Raw genomic sequence first — 17,978 nt, forward strand, 5'->3', positions numbered from 1 at the left:
GGAGGGGGAGATCCGAAATGATAGGAGAAGACAGGAGGGGGAGGGATGGAGCTAAGAGCTGGACAGTTGATTGGCAAAAGGGATACAAGGCTGGAGAAGGGAGAGGATCATGGGACGGGAGGCCTAGGGAGAAAGAAAGGGGGAGGGGAGCACCAGAGGAAGATGGAGAGCAGGCAAGGAGTTATTGTGAGAGGGAGAGAGAGAGAGAAAAAGGGGGAAAATAATAAATAATTAAGGGATGGGGTAAGGGGAGGAGGGGCATTAATGGAAGTTAGAGAAGTCAATGTTCATGCCATCAGGTTGGAGGCTACCCAGACGGAATATAAGGTGTTGTTCCTCCAACCTGAGTGTGGCTTCATCTTTACAGTAGAGGAGGCCATGGATAGACATATCAGAATGGGAATGGGACGTAGAATTAAAATGTGTGGCCTCTGGGAGATCCTGCTTTCTCTGGTGGACAGAGCATAGGTGTTCAGCGAAATGGTCTCCCAGTTTGCGTCAGGTCTCACCAATATATAGAAGGCCACATCGGGAGCACCGGATGCAGTATATCACACCAGCCGACTCACAGGTGAAGTGTCACCTCACCTGGAAGGACTGTCTGGGGCCCTGAATGGTGGTGAGGGAGGAAGTGTAAGGGCATGTGTAGCACTTGTTCCGCTTGGTTTCTGCTGACCCAAATTACAGTTTATGCAGGTCCCTCAGTTCCATTACCCTATCTAGTACCCTACCATTCATAATATAAACTCTATGCTGCTTTGGTTTTCACTCTTATCTGTATTGAAATCCATCTGCCACTCCTTAGCCCACTTCCCCAACTGATCAAGATCCCCTTGTGATCTATGATGATCTTCTTCACTAACAACAACACCTCCCAATTTCTTTATATTTTATCTTGAAGACAATTCATTTTTCAGCAAGAACCAGGGATTAGCCAGAAGCCTAGAACCTTGCAGAATTGTTAAAAAAATACACTTTAAAAAACTTAGTTGGCATACATAATGTTTAGGGATTTCAAATCCCAATATTTGGTGTGACCCATCAGCTACTGTACATTTTAGCAGGTTTGTAACAATCCATCAAATTAATCCAAAGAACAAGTTTATAACACAAATTGAAGTCCTTTGTTGTTCTATTATCCAGTTCAGTGATGGAAGATTAACACACTAAATACTGGTTCAATTGAAACATCCAAAAGAGAATTGGACTAAATCCTTATTTGGTAGGAAGTAGGGAAAATATTTTGAAAATAAAAATTCTCTTAATGGCTTATATTATTGGAATGCATTCTTTCATGAGTATTGAGATTTTCAAGTTGAAACTAAATGGTAGCAAAGGAACTGTCCCCAGTCGAGACTCTAGAACTCTCTGCCACCAGAAAGTACCATGACCTATGACACAATTTTAAAAAAAATATATATCTTTTGAAAACAGATTATTTTAGACTTAACACAGCATCTTACCTGAAGAAGCCTTTACAGCCTTCACATGTCATAGCATTGAAATGGAAACCAGTTGCTTTGTCCCCACAAACTCCACATATCCTTGGACAATTTCTGTCAAATTCATCATCTTCAAGATGATATGCAGAAGTGCTCACTGCCATCTGTTCCATTTCTATAATTCTTGTAACTGTAAAAAAGAAAAAGTCTTTTTTAGAGAAAAGATATTTTAATAGCTATAAAAATGAGTATTATTATTAATAACATGTAGTTACATGGTGTAGTATCTTTTACAATATAGTGCAAGGTGCTTGAATTTGTGTCCTGAGCTCTGGTAGTAGCTGCGATGATTCTAAAATTCACTCACAAGGTGGTGCTAATGGCAAGGCCAGCAATTATTACTCATTACTAACTGCCCTTGAGAAGATGGTAATCACCTCCTCTATCAACATCTGTTGAAGGTGCTCCCAACATGCGGTTGAGGAGAGAATTCCAGGATTTAGCTCAAATACCACTGAAGGATTGGCAAAATATTTCTAAGCATGGATAGACTTTGAAGGGAACATGGAGGTAGTACTGTTTTCATGCCATTTCTGTCTTGTCCTTCTTGGTATGAGAAGTCATGGGATTTGGGAGGTCCTGCTGAAGGAGGCTTCAAGAGATATTGCAGTAGATCATGTAGATGGCACATAATATAGGCATGGTATGTTTGTGACAGAGGCAATGAATGTTTAAAGAAATGGATACAATCATATGTGTTGCTTTATCCTAGATAGCATGGAACATCTTGAGTACTGTTGAGTCTATATGTACCGGTGTCTACTCAGTGGTGCCCTCTCCCCCTTAGGATGCTGATGGTGAGGACTTGGTGACGGTAATGTTGATGGATATCAAAGAGAGGTTGTCTTTGATTAGGGTGGCTTTTGCTTGGCACATTTATGGCCCAAATGATACTTATCAATTACCAACTCAGGTCTAATGCTGTCCTAGTCTTCTGCATGCAGGCACACCCTGCTTCATTTTTTGAGCTTTTGTAAGTGGACTTGAACACTGTGTAGTCATTGGTGAATGTCCCCATTTCTGACCTTGTGATGTTGACCCTGAAGATGTTTGGGTACTGCCCTGAGGAACTCATGTTGCATCTTTAGAAAGACTGGGAAATTGGAGTTCTCAGAAATTGAATTTATCCAAGTCCAATTTATCTGTTTTTATACCCAACCCAATTCTTATAACACAGAGCACTTGATGATGAAGTAAACTGATATCTCCCCATCATAAAGACTGTATTCTTACACTCTGCAACACTGTCTAGTTCCCATTTTTGTTGCTGAAACATTTGTCCATGCTTTTAACAGGACTCTGGTGATGACTCTTATTATCAAAAACACTAGAGATACTGAAACTCTGAAATAAAAACAGAAAAGGATGTTGAAAACACTCAGCAGGTCAGGTAGCATCATTGGAAAGAGAGAACATGTTAACTTTTCATGTCTGAGACCCTTTGTCACACCGAGAGGAAAGAGAAAATAAGTTAGCTTTAAGTAGCAGAGAAGCTGATGGAGGAATGTGTAGAACAGTAGGAATATCTAGTGATAATTTCCTCTATGGCAGCCAGCACAGCTCCATTGTTAGCAGAGTTTGACTTGTCTCCTTCCTTGAAGATGTTCACTGTTACGGCATATCTAAGATCCATTGTATATCTTCCTCCTTCCAAATGTTGTTTTGACTGAAGAGCTTCACCAACTGAGTTTTAGGATTTCAGTGGGGGTACCATCTGTTCCCATAACTTTGACACTTTTGAGTTAAGATAGGGCATTCTAGACCTCTTGATAGTCAGGAGTGACACGGAGGTTGGACGGAAACAAGTGTTCTCACATTAAGGATAGAGTCATGGTTGGCATACAATATTTTTTATTGTCACACAGACTGTTTCATATTAACCCTTAGGTGTTTTTTAGTTGCCATCCAATTCTTTACGTTCTCACTAAAATTGAGCTTTAACTGTTCCTTTTGGATTCATAAGTTGCCCATGCAATGATCTGTTACCTGTGATGGTGACTATTTACTATCGAGTTGTTACTGTCAAAAAATTCTTTATTGCAATACATATCAGGTATTGCACTTTAATAAATACCACAGAGACAATCTGCTTAATTCCATCTGTTGTAACTGACTACAGCAAGATCAAGGACACAGAATGGAAACTGATGTGGAAAATACATCATCCATAGTGATGTAGCAATGATCTAACCTGTACAGCATGAATAACCTAGGAGGGCAAAATCCCAATGACTTGCACAGATGCATAGAAGAAGCCTGAAGCAATCTATCTGCCTCACATTTATTTATGACTTTGTCTGTCAGCACCTGATCTCAGTTTACCATCTTTCCAACAGAATAAATAGCAGTGTTAAATCACATACCGCAAAAAAAGAAACAGAAAATAGGTGCACAAGTAGGCCATTCGGCCCTTTATGACCTTTCCACCATTCACTACAACTGTGGTTGATCCTCAATCTCAATAGCATGTTCATGCTTTCTGCCCTTACCTCTTAATAGATTATGTGTCTAGAAATCTTTTCATCTCTTTAAATATATTCAGTGACTTGGCCTCCAGCACCGCTGTGGTAGAGAATTCCAGTTTCACCACCTTAAGGGTCAAGAACTATGTCCTCATCTCAATCCTGAATATCTTACCTTGCATCCTGGACTGTGACCCCCCCTCATCCTAGATGTCCCAAACAGGAAACATACATCCTGTATCAGCCTGTCCAGCCCTGTCAGAATTTTGAAGCTTTTAATAAGATTGCCTCTCATTCTTCTAAACTCTAGTGAATGCAGGCCTAATGAACCTACTCATATACTCAAATCTTCTTGCAGCGAAGCCTAACAAATCATTTACCTTTTTGATAGGCTGCTGCATCTGTATATTTGCATTCAGTAACTGGGATATAAGGGACACCTAAGTTTTTTTGTACATTGATAATTCCCAGTCTCTTGCTACTTCAATAATACCTGCTTTTCTGTGTTGTTTTTCTTTACTAAAGTGGATACCTCAACACATTTCAAACCATGGAAGCCTTTTTGCTTCTCAGCCAATTTAATTTTCTGCTTTCCTCTGAAGAATGATACATTTTGCGTAAGTATACTTCCATAGAAGCAGAGACGTATAGCACGCAAAAAGGGACTCCGCCCCACAGTCTGCATTAACCCAATTACACTAATCCCTTTTCATTCTTTCCACACTCCTATCAACTGTACCACTCACCTACACATTACAAAAAATTCACAGTGATCAATTAACCTACCGAATGAATGCCTTTGGGGTGTGGGGGAAAACCAGAGCACCAGGAGAAACACACTGCTACTGTGAAGTAATAGCTTCATTAGTTGCACCACACTATTTCCAGTATTCTTCTGCTTTGATATTCTTTATGGCTGTGCTGAGATATATGACAATAGACACTGAGACTATTAAAGAATATCCTTATCATACTTGATCTTTTTCTCACCTAACTGTGTACATACATATCATTCATTAGTCATTGACAAGAAGCAAGTATCCTAACCCTATCATCACATATGCAGCAGATGGATTGTGTCCCATACCTACAGAGATACCAGGCACATCAATAAAACAGCATTAACATCCTTGCAAAATCCTGCTGATTCATTTTTGCTTCTCTGTGTCCCACTTTATACTAATGGATGATTAAACATCCAGAGGTAAAAAGAAAATATATTAGAACAGAACAACAATTAGTATGAATTCTAACTTCATGATAACTTGCCAAAGCAGAAATATTGGCAGATGTACTGCTGTAAACAGATGTGCTTATTTTGTGCTCCTTTGTTGCACTCTAAACGTATAAGTTTTTCTTTAATATATTTTTTTGAAAACTATTTTACCACTATCCAAATCACAGAACCAAAAGTTTTGACAAGCTTTATAATCAAAAATAATATTCAATTTTTAAAACTGTACCTTGTCACATAATTTAAGCAAAATTATATTTTTTAGGTATTTTAAAAATTGACTACTGGAAGAGGAGCTGAGGGAAAAGTGCTGTAACTAGATGGAGAAACTCAACTCTGGACATTCATTAGTCATGCAAAGAAGATTACCAAATAATGTTTTGATAAATGGTCTTCATTATTCAAATAATATGCAAAAGAGGAATATAGTCTAGGCACAGAATGCATGAAAGGCCAAAGAGAGTTCTCATACTCTCACGTCATTTAATGAGTAATTGAATGAAATAATTTCAGTTATGAGTTTGGAGAAGTTGAGGAAACACACACCAATCCTCACTGAGTGGTCAGTGGTGGAAAGGATGAGTGGCTTCAAGTTTCTGGGCGTCAATATCTCAGAGGATCTATCCTGGGCTCAACACATTGACACAATCACAAAAAAGACATGCCAGTAGCTCTACTTCATTTGGAGTTTGAGGAGATTTGGCATGTTACCAAAGATTTGTGCAAATTTCTACGCATATGCGGTGGAGAGTATTCTGATGGGTTGCACCACAACCTGGTTTGAATCCTCCAATGCACAGAATTACAAGAGGCTGTAGAGGGAGGTAGAGAGTCAGCTCATCACGGGCACAATCTTCCCAGACACTGAGTGCACCTTCAAAGCGGTGCCTCAAGAAGGGAGTATGTATCTTTAAAGACCTTCACCATACACTCTTCACGTTACTACTACTGGGGAGAAAGTACAGCCGAAGACCCACACTCAACATATTACGAACTGCTTCTTCCACTCTGCCATCAGATTTCTGAACGGTCCATGAACTAAATGACACTACCTTCTTATTTGCCTTTTACAGTATTTATTTTTGTAACCTATAGCAATTTTTAAAAAATGTCTTGCATTGCACTGTTGTCAGAAAGCAACAAACTTCATGACATATGTCAAGTGATAATAAACCTGATTCTGATTATGTGATATTTGATCTTGATCCTTGTGATGATGTCCACATATATTTGGTTAAATATCTGATTTCATTCTCTTTTTGAGATGCTCAACATGTATTACAGTGCCTTAAGCGTTTGTGACATGTTTTTGTTCAATTTCATGAATGTTTAAGGCATTGCAGTGGTGCTTTACACACAAGGTCTTGTGGAAAAACAGCACCTGAGCAATTCCCAATAGGAATTGCATGAACAGCTCACTGCTACTGCGTCTTTATTGAGCTGAGCCCTATTCAAATCCTCACACCTTACAGGAAATCTCCTAACAGCAGCCATGGAAATGCTGCATTAAAAGGTTCTCATGGAAGTGAAGGGGAATTGGTGGGGTGGGAGGGAATAGGAGATACAGCGTTCTCATGTGTCTGAGCACCTCCCACATGATGGCTTGCCCTGATTGAGTTCTGTTGCTGCAAGTGACCCCATTCAACTGCAACATGACCTAGGAGGCCAGTCAGCCTACACACAGCTCTGATGTGAATTGCATAATAAGAACATAGAACACAGAAGTCTACAGCACATTACAGGCCCTTCGACCCATAATGTTGTGCGACCATGTAAGCTACTCCAGAAACTGCCTAGAATTTCCCTACCGCATAGCCCTCTGTTTTTCTAAGCTCCATGTACCTATCTAAGAGGCTCTTAAAAGACCCTTTTGTATCCACTTCCACCACCGTCGCCAGCAGCGCATGCCACACACCCACCACTCTGTGTGAAAAACTTACCCGACATCCTCTGTACCTATTTCCAAACACCTTAAAACTATGCCCCCTCGTGTCAGCCATTTCAGCCCTGGGAAAAAGCCTCTGGCTATCCACATGATCAATGCCTCTCATTATCTTATATACCTCTATCAGATCACCTCTCATCTGGTATTGTCTGCATATTGTTATTTTAAGTAATTAATGATGAATTACAATAATTAGTGGCTCTGTGGCTCACACATACCAATCTAATCCTCTGCTAAATTGAGATCAGTGCTCTGGCCCTCAAAGGATACCTCGCACAAAGCCTAGCATTGCTTGTTGCAGCACCGATCTTCGTGGTTGTAAGGGAGCCTCTGCTGGGGAGGGAGTCTGTCTCCCATTTTGCAGACACTGATCTCAGCATCCTGGTAGATGTGGTGGAATGCAGGAGCCATGAATCTCTGGAGGCTCCCACAGAGAGGGTGAAACACATGGCAAGGAGTGGCCACAAAACCAATAGCAGTGCAAACATGGGAGGCTGCTTATTCCAATGAAGCACTGATCTCCCGGCAGCGGTATTAATCAGTAACTTTATTTCGATGTTTAATCAGAAACATAGAACAAAGGTTATGCACAACATGATGTGAGCAAGTAACCTGCCCTACTCGCTTGACAATCTGTACTAGTTATGCCTGTTGACTTTGTCCTAGCACTCCATGCCACCACTGTCTATATGTGACTTTTCAATAATTCTCCCCTGATGGTGCAGATCCCGGGAAATGCTCTGTAGAGCAAGCGCTTCCTCTGAGAGGAACTAAGGTGCTTGCTGTTAAAGGGCCAGAAGAAGATAAATTGGCTCAAAGAATGGTGTGAGGTACTTGCACTTTTAAAGTTCCTTGCTTCAGATTATATTAGTACATTTGTCTGAAAACTCACATCATACCTGCTTCAGCTTCCCTCAGGACCGACCCCTCTGTTAGAAGATAGAAAGTTGCAGTGGAATGCCAAGATCCTTGTGGGATTTGTGGCTATTGGAATAGAATGGTAGCATCCACAACAAGCAACACACACGAAATATTGGAGGAACTCAGTAGGCCAGGCAGCATGTAAAAGAGTAAGTAGTCGTTTCAGGCCGAGACACTTCATCAGGACTCTGCTACACACATCAAAGTTGCTGGTGAACGCAGCAGGCCAGGCAGCATCTCTAGGAAGAGGTACAGTCGACGTTTCAGGCCGAGACCCTTCGTCAGACCCTTCGCCAGCAACTTTGATGTGTGTTGCTTGAATTTCCAGCATCTGCAGAATTCCTGTTGTTTGGTTGATCAGGACTCTGCTGAAGGGTCTCGGATCAAAATGTCGACTGTACTTCCATAGATGCTGCCTGGCCTGCTGAGTTCCTCCAGCATTTTGTGTGTGTTGCTGGGATTTCCAGCATCTGCAGATTTTCTCCTGTTTGTGATCCAGAACATGCCTTGTCTTTCACACGTGCGATGTTCCAGATAGAGGTCTATTGTATTAAACTGTGCTCCAACTTTCTGAAGCTTCCATCATGATTCCATCTGCAAACTTCAATGAACTGGTAAGATTGGAATGAACAAGTAAGGGAATTTAAAAAAAAAAGCTAACTTTAATGTTGTAATAGGAGAATTAATAACTATACGATTATATTAAATGTCACCCATGTGTTAACCCTTTCCAGCCCTGCTTGCTGGATCTACTACTTCGACATAGTGTTGCCTATACAAGCAGTAGCAAAACTGGTGAAAGACTGCTCCATTTCAGATGGTTGGACCAAGGGTTCTGTGACAGATGATAATGAGCAGCTCTGGCCCTGGTGTGACCCAAATTGCAACATTGCTTTTACAATTTCCATAACTGTACCAACATAGTTTATTGTCACACTGATGGCAGAAGCTTGCTCAATGATGGCAACAATATGCTTCTGAGTGATATCTCTCTGCTGTTGAGGGACAGCAGTGTTGGGCAGTAACCACAGCTCTCATTGGAATGGCTGTAGAGTTCATGGAGGGATGAAGATTCTGTGCCTCCATCAAAACATAATTTTGGTCATCTGTGAGTGAACTGAGGATGCATCCATGCAGGTTGTTACTGAGATACGCACCACTTCCCAAGTAAAGATGGCAGAGTTCAGAGATGGATTTCATGCTCATTGACAACATTTGTTTGCATCCACCATAGCCTTATCACGCAGACCCCCCTATCATAGTCTTTGCCAAGTTTCAGTAGCAGTTTCTGTCCTTCCATACACTAACATCAGCCAGCTAGTCCCAATGATTTCCCAACATGAAAAATATGACTCCTTCAGCATCAGTATCACATTCAGTGCTTAGTGGAGTCAGGCACAATGACACAAGTCATACAACCCTCCTCTAACTCCTCATGTGCGTGATGAGGAGTCATGGGGTTAAGGTTAGAGGGGCAGGCCAATAGATAGTGTCTGCTGTGACTACAACAATAATGACATAAATAACTTGATATACCTAAAGAGGGCATTCATGGTTGTGGGGGAGATGGTATGTAAAAGGGCTGGCTGGAAACTAGCATGTCTTCTGACATCCTCATTATTAGCAGAGGTGACAACCTGGGTAACTCCAGGACTAAAGCCCTGATGTTAATGTCCATGAATAGATCAGCAGGTGTGCAGAATACTAATTGTTTCTCTCGTGAAAGTGTGGTGAGCAAAAATGCCCTGAAAACATGCCTACACATTTTCATGAAGATTACAGTTACATTCCGTGTCGCAGCTGCATCCTAATGAATAGACACAGGTTAACCACACACCACTGCTTTAGCACACCTGTTTCGTTGAGAATGCATTTCTAGACCATTAAGTCTTTGATAAACAATGCTCTCTAACAGCTAGGTAATCATTTGAGGGGTTCACCTGTGTACATAATGCTGCGGAAGCAGAAGTATCTTAGGGTAAGACAGTCACATTACATTATTAAATAAATAGATAAAAGACCCACCTTAAAATTGTTTAAATTAAATTTAACCTTGAAGGCCTTTTAACTTGAAACTCTTAATTGTAACCATAGACAGCCACATCACTACTGAATAAATTTACGGATGGCCACTATGGAAATAGGATGCTAATCTTCAGGGATTTAAACAAACATTCCTTAGTTTGAAAGTTAATCTTCTTGTATTTTGTAGTAAATTATGGCTGATTTCTGTGAGGGCCCCTCATATCAGGAGTTGAGTATGCGGTCGCTGATCATAGCAAATACTAGGTGTGAAAGAATAGATGTGAATAAATCTACAGGTTATGAGGAAGATCAACTAAAACAAAACAGCATCTTTGCACCGACAGACTGATATTTCAAGCTGCAGTTCTGACACAAATCCATTTTATGTCAACAATTATCTGAATCAAATCACTGGTTCAAAGTGTTCAACAACAATGTCCAATTATGCCATGCCTTTAAAGTAGAAATCTTCCAATTGCTTCATAGAAACAGAATTTTAAAAAATGTTCAACAAAAGAGAAGTGAGTTTCTCCATTTGCATTTCATGAATTTTACAAGGTGCAAATGCAGAAGAGGGAGATAGAAAGGAAGATTAAAAACATAAATGTTATATACTGCATATAACCAAAATATTACTACACAGGATCACAGTACCTTATAAGAAAAGGCAATGTATTTTCTGTAATGAACAACAGTCAAAACAAAATAGGAATACATTACTTTGAAAGAATTAATAAATCACAAACATTAATCTGGGTGTATTCTGATTTTCTCCAAAATGACACCAATTACTGTAAATGTGTGACTGTATATTGTCATTTGCCTAGAAATTCAATTCCTTAATGTTGTTTTCTAGATATGCTTCAGAGTGAAACACAGTAACAATCACTCCTATTTCACATCACTCAAGGATGAATGGTAAATTGAGTGATCATTCTTGGTATGAATTACCTTTGTATCCCAACACAAATTTGGAGGGGGAGGGGGAGAGGGGGAGATGTGAGTGAGTGAGAGAGAGAGAGTGTGAGGGAGAGAGTCTCATATATGAAGGATGTAAGTAATAAAATCAATTCAATTCAAGTAATCAAATTAGAAAAATCATACACTGTAATAGGAAAGGATCAAAGCCATTGCAGAGCTATGTACACTATTTTAAGTAGCAACATTGGTTCCTGCAGTCATATCTCCCTTAGTCGCAATAATTTTACTTTATAAACTTAGCCACATCCAAGAATGAACAAAAATAAATAAAATGTCATTAAATTTTACTGAACTGTTCACCTCATGTGTACGGCACTGAGAAGGACTATGCTACAGTTCCACACAGGAAAGCAAACTCTGCTAGTGCTGATATCTGATCTGTTACAGAGTCTCCAGCAGCAGGCAGTTTTGGGCACGGCACACCGTATTCTAGTATCCTGCTCTCTGAATGCAGTGGTGACTGTCAATGTATCGAAAAATTTAACTGCCCTCTCTTCAGGGCACTGTGGTAACTGAAACGATTTGGATAAAATATACTTACGTTGTTCAGGTCGACTTAGCTGAAAGGAAGAAAACTTGTACATCGAATTACTGCCGCTTAAAATGATTCCAGCAGCCTTTACCATCACCAATGGAAAAAGTATTAGTTTACTCAAATAGAATATTCACTGGGATTAACAATTAAGAACAAAACTAGGAACTGTTAAAGAGAGCAGAGCAAATTAGGAAACACACCACAACCTCGCTTATTTAAGAGTCCACTGGGACTCAAGTAGTCGAGGGGGCGGATAGGGGAGGGAGAAACAGGTACTCTCTACTGTGACATCCTGGAAAAATAACTTCACCTGGGAAAATACGAACATAAATGCAACTGCTTGGCTTGTCACAAGCCACTCAACCATGTAACACCTGTTAAAAATTTATTTTCTCTTCAGCAGGCACAGGTGAACTCACTGTGCATTTCTGTTTTTCTTGCTTTTATACAATGTACCTTGAGCAATATGTCTATTTTTATGTGACACATCTCAACATTTCCTTTGAAAATTGAGACATTTCCATACAGAAGAAAGTAAACTGAATAAAGTACCAAGATAAAGGTTTGAGATTTTGGGATCATTTGGATTATTAAATATCATTCACTGATAAGTGAATGATAAGCTCTGGTCAGTTGTTAAGTCAAGCAAAAGTACATCCACTTAAATCCTGCCCAAAGTTCTGCTGTAAATACTGGCCATCCATGTAGTTATACAACAGCTGCTTCCAAAACTGGATTCTAACTAACACCTGAATCACATTACATAATTCATAATCATGCAAAGTTGCTGTGACATTGGTAGAACATTTAGATATTTTGATCCTCATAAAATTAACAGTGCAAAAAACTTGCAATGGTATAGTATCTTTAACATTCTAAATCATAGAATTAGAGATATTGCACAGAAATGGGCCCTTCAGCCCACCAAGTCTCTGCTGGCCACCAAGCACTAATCCCATTTTATCTCCCCCCCACCGTCAAGATTCTGATGTACTTCCTCCAAATTCTACATCCCACCCACACACAGTTATAGTGGTCAGTTAGACTATGAATTCACAGATTTTTGGGGCATGGGAAGAAACCTACACAGCCATTGGGAGCACCTGTAAGCTTAACATAGACAGCATCCAAGGTTAGTGTTGCCTCATAAGATGCCCCAAAGTGCTTCATGTGAGCAATATTGGGGTCCTGGCAGAAATACTTGTAGCATTGCTAGCCAAGGGTGAGGTAACAAGAGACAGGAGGGTGGCTAATATGCTTTTATATAAGACGAGTTATAAGAACAAACCAGGGAGCAACAGACTGATGAGCCCAGCATAAAGTTTATAAAGTTACTGGAGAAGATTCTGAGGGACAGGATCTGCCTGCATTAGTTCGTGCATGCATGGCAAATCACATCTCTTGATAACCCCTTCAACAAACTCAATCAAATTCAAAAGGATTGATGAGGTAGTTGACAAAGTTGTACATGATAGGCTGATTGAGAAGGTTAGATTACATGGGATCCAGGGTATGCTATTGGATAAAAAACTGGCTTGTTGGTATGAGTCAGACAGTGGTAGTGGGGGGCAGGGGGTGTTTTTTTAAGATTGCAGGCCTGTGACCATTGCTGTGTCATAGGGCTCGGTGCTGGGCTACCTGTTATTTGTCATATATATTAAAGGTTTTGTTGAGAATGTAAGTGGCTTCATTTAATAAGTTTGGATGATACCAAAATTAATGGGAAAGTGGGTCAAGGAATGACAGATCAAATTTAACTTGGACAAGTGTGAAGAGTTGCATTTTAGAAACATAGAAACATAGAAAGTAGGTGCAGGAGTAGGCCATTCGGCCCTTCGAGCCTGTACCGCCATTTATTATGATCATGGCTGATCATCCAACTCAGAACCCCACCCCAGCCTTCCCTCCATACCCCCTTGATCCCCGTAGCCACAAGGGCCATATCTAACTTCCTCTTAAATATAGCCAATGAACTGGCCTCAACTGTTTCCTGTGGCAGAGAATTCCACAGAATTTTGGGAAGTTGCAGAACAGGACTTGTACAGTAAATGACAGGGGCCTAGGGAGAGTTGTGGAACAGAGAGATGCAGGGGTACAGGTACATAATTTCCTAAAAGTGTCATCACAGGTAGTTAAGGTGGTGATGGTGGCATTAGGCTCAAGCAGGGCACTGAGTACAAGAGTTGGGACATCAGGGACATCACCCTGCTCTCATGACTTCCCCACACAAAACCACCACGGTGGGCTTTACAGCTGAACAGGTGAGAAGACAGCTGAAACGTCTCAACCCAAGCAAGGCTGCAGGACCGGATGGTGTCAGTACCAGGGTGCTCATAGCCTGTGCCCCTCAGCTATGTTGAGTACTTCGCCATGTGTTCAACCTGAGCCTGAGGCTCCAGAGGGTTCCTGTACTGTGGAAGACGTCCTGCCCCGTCCCTGTGCTGAAGACACCGCTCCCCAGCAGCCTCAATGACTACAGACCAGTGGCATTGACCTCCCACATCATGAAGACCCTGGAGAGACTTGTTCTGGAGCTGCTCTGGCCTATGGTCAGGCCACACTTAGATCCCCTCCAGTTTGCCTACCAGCCCCGACTAGGAGTTGAGGATGCCATTGTCTACCTGCTGAACCGTGTCTACGCCCACCTGGACAAGCCAGCAAGCACTGTGAGGGTTATGTTTTTTGACTTCTCCAGTGTGTTCAACACCATCCGCCCTGCTCTGCTGGGGGAGAAGCTGACAGCGATGTAGGTGGATGCTTCCCTGGTATCATGGATTCTTGATTACCTGACTGGCAGACCACAGTACGTGTGCTTGCAACACTGTGTGTCCGACAGAGTGATCAGCAGCACTGGGGCTCCACAGGGGACTGTCTTGTCTCCCTTTCTCTTCACCATTTACACCTCGGACTTCAACTACTGCACAGAGTCTTATCATCTTCGGAAGTTTTCGGATGACTCTGCCATAGTTGGATGCATCAGCAAGGGAGATGAGGCTGAGTACAGGGCTACAGTAGGAAACCTTGTCACATGGTGTGAGCAGAATTATCTGCAGCTTAACGTGAAAAAGACTAAGGAGCTGACGGTAGACCTGAGGAGAGCTAAGGTACCGGTGACCCCTGTTTCCATCCAGGGGGTCAGTGTGGACATGGTGGAGGATTACAAATACCTGGGGATACGAATTGGCAATAAACTGGACTGGTCAAAGAACACTGAGGCTGTCTACAAGAAGGGTCAGAGCCGTCTCTATTTCCTGAGGAGACTGAGGTCCTTTAACATATGCCGGACGATGCTGAGGATGTTCTACGAGTCTGTGGTGGCCAGTGCTATCATGTTTGCTGTTGTGTGCTGGGGCAGCAGGCTGAGGGTAACAGACACCAACAGAATCAACAAACTCATCCGTAATGCCAGTGATTTTGTGGGGATGGAACTGGACTCCTGACGGTGGTGTCTGAAAAGAGGATGCTGTCCAAGCTGCATGCCATCTTGGTCAATGTCTCCCATCCACTACATAATGTACTGGGTGGGCACAGGAGTACATTCAGCCAGAGACTCATTCCACCGAGATGCAGCACTGAGCGTCATAGGAAGTCATTCCTGCCTGTGGCCATTAAAACTTTACAACTCCTCCCTTGGAGGGTCAGACATCCTGAGCCAATAGGTTGGTCCTGGACTTATTTCATAATTTACTGGCATAATTTACATATTACTATTTAATTATTATGGTTTTATTACTATTTATTATTTATGGTGCAACTGTAACGAAAATCAATTTCCCCCGGGATCAATAAAGTATGACTATGACTATGTTCTACAAGATATTTATGAAATTGTACTTGGAGTATTGTATGCAGTTGTGGTTGCCTAGCTAGATACAGTATATATGTGGGAATGATGTAATTAAGCTGGAAAGGATACAGAAAAGATTCATGAGGATGTTGTCAGGACTGTATGGCTTAAGTTAAAAGGAGAAAATGGAAAGCTGGGGCTGTTCTCCCTGAAGCACAGGAGGTGAGGGGTAACCTTATACTGTAGAAGTTAGTAAAATCATGAGGGACGTAGATATGGTCACAGTTTTTTTGCCCAAGGCTAGCGGAATATAAAGCTGGAGGGCATAGGTTTAAGGTAAGAGGGGAAAGGTTTAACAGGACTGAGAGGCAAGTTTTTCCACACAGAAGGTGGTGGGAATATGGAACAAGCTGCCAGAAGAGTGGTAGAAAAAGTTACAATTAGAAAACTAAAGAAATTTGGCCTGTCTCCTAAAACCCTCACTAATTTTTATAGATGCACCATAGAAAGCATTCTTCTAGGGTGCATCACAACCTGGTATGGAAGTTGTCCTGTCCAAGACTGGAAGAAGCTGCAGAAGATCATGAACACGGCGCAGCACATCACACAAACCAATCTTCCATCCTTGGACTCACTTTACACAGCACGCTGTCAGAGCAGTGCTGCCAGGATAATCAAGGACACGACCCACCCAGCCAACACACTTTTTGTCCCTCTTCCCTCCGGGAGAAGGCTCAGGAGCTTGAAGACTCGTATGGCCAGATTTGGGAACAGCTTCTTTCCAACTGTGATAACACTGCTGAACGGATCCTGACCCAGATCTAGGCCGTACCCTCCAAATATCCGGACCTGCCTCTCGGTTTTTTTGCACTACCCTACTTTCCATTTTTCTATTTTCTATTTATGATTTATAATTTACATTTTTAATATTTACTATCGAATTGTAATCCAGGGAGCGGGAAGCGCAGAATCAAATATCGCTGTGATGATTGTACATTCTAGTATCAGTTAACATACATCAAAGTTGCTGGTGAACGCAGCAGGCCAGGCAGCATCTCTAGGAAGAGGTACAGTCGACGTTTCAGGCCGAGACCCTTCGTCAGGACTAACTGAAGGAAGAGTGAGTAAGGGATTTAAAAGTTGGAGGGGGAGGGGGAGATCCAAAATGATAGGAGAAGACAGGAGGGGGAGGGATAGAGCCGAGAGCTGGACAGGTGATAGGCAAAAGGGGATACGAGAGGATCATGGGACAGGAGGTCCGGGAAGAAAGACGGGGGGGGGGGGTGACCCAGAGGATGGGCAAGAGGTATATTCAGAGGGACAGAGGGAGAAAAAGGAGAGTGAGAGAAAGAATGTGTGCATAAAAATGAGTAACAGATGGGGTACGAGGGGGAGGTGGGGCCTTAGCGGAAGTTAGAGAAGTCGATGTTCATGCCATCAGGTTGGAGGCTACCCAGACGGAATATAAGGTGTTGTTCCTCCAACCTGAGTGTGGCTTCATCTTTACAGTAGAGGAAGCCGTGGATAGACATGTCAGAGTGGGAATGGGATGTGGAATTAAAATGTGTGGCTACTGGGAGATCCTGCTTTCTCTGGCGGACAGAGCGTAGGTGTTCAGCAAAGCGGTCTCCCAGTCTGCGTCGGGTCTCGCCAATATATAAAAGGCCACATCGGGAGCACCGGACGCAGTATATCACCCCAGTCGACTCACAGGTGAAGTGATGCCTCACCTGGAAGGACTGTTTGGGGCCCTGAATGGTGGTAAGGGAGGAAGTGTAAGGGCATGTGTAGCACTTGTTCCGCTTACACGGATAAGTGCCAGGAGGGAGATCAGTGGGGAGGGATGGGGGGGACGAATGGACAAGGGAGTTGTGTAGGGAGCGATCCCTGCGGAATGCAGGGGGGGGGGAGGAAAAGATGTGCTTAGTGGTGAGATCCCGTTGGAGGTGGCAGAAGTTACGGAGAATAATATGTTGGACCCGGAGGCTGGTGGGGTGGTAGGTGAGGACCAGGGGAACCCTATTCCTAGTGGGGTGGTGGGAGGATGGAGTGAGAGCGGATGTACGGGAAATGGGGGAGATGCGTTTAAGAGCAGAGTTGATAGTGGAGGAAGGGAAGCCCCTTTCTTTAAAAAAGGAAGACATCTCCCTCGTCCTAGAATGAAAAGCCTCATCCTGAGAGCAGATGCGGCGGAGACGGAGGAATTGCGAGAAGGGGATGGCGTTTTTGCAAGAGACAGGGTGAGAAGAGGAATAGTCCAGATAGCTGTGAGGGTCAGTAGGCTTATAGTAGAATCCGTGTAAGCGGAACAAGTGCTACACATGCCTTACACTTCCTGGAGCCACACTCAGGTTGGAGGAACAACACCTTATATTCCGTCTGGGTAGCCTCCAACCTGATGGCATGAACATTGACTTCTCTAACTTCCGCTAAGGCCCCACCTCCCGCTCGTACCCCATCTGTTACTCATTTTTATGCACACATTCTTTCTCTCACTCTCCTTTTTCTCCCTCTGTCCCTCTGAATATACCTCTTGCCCATCCTCTGGGTCACCCCCCCCCTTGTCTTTCTTCCCAGACCTCCTGT

General features: G+C 42.4%; 1 protein-coding gene across 8 annotated transcripts in view; it reads right to left on the reverse strand.

The window, feature by feature from the left end:
* LOC134340554 (vitamin D3 receptor-like) overlaps nucleotides 1-17,978 on the reverse strand; it is a 209,761-nt gene that overhangs the window by 100,413 nt on the left and 91,370 nt on the right. For 6 of the 8 annotated variants that reach the window (XM_063037942.1, XM_063037943.1, XM_063037944.1 and 3 more), the window contains one exon: nucleotides 1,464-1,632. In XM_063037942.1, the coding sequence (XP_062894012.1) occupies nucleotides 1,464-1,632 (169 nt within the window). Of the gene's footprint in view, nucleotides 1-1,463; nucleotides 1,633-7,361; nucleotides 8,252-11,611; nucleotides 12,605-17,978 lie in introns of those variants that run through there. The other 2 variants (XM_063037940.1, XM_063037948.1) reach the window with 2 other exon arrangements.

Source organism: Mobula hypostoma, chromosome X1 (assembly GCF_963921235.1).
Source record: "Mobula hypostoma chromosome X1, sMobHyp1.1, whole genome shotgun sequence".
NCBI classification, from domain to species: Eukaryota; Metazoa; Chordata; class Chondrichthyes; order Myliobatiformes; family Myliobatidae; genus Mobula; species Mobula hypostoma.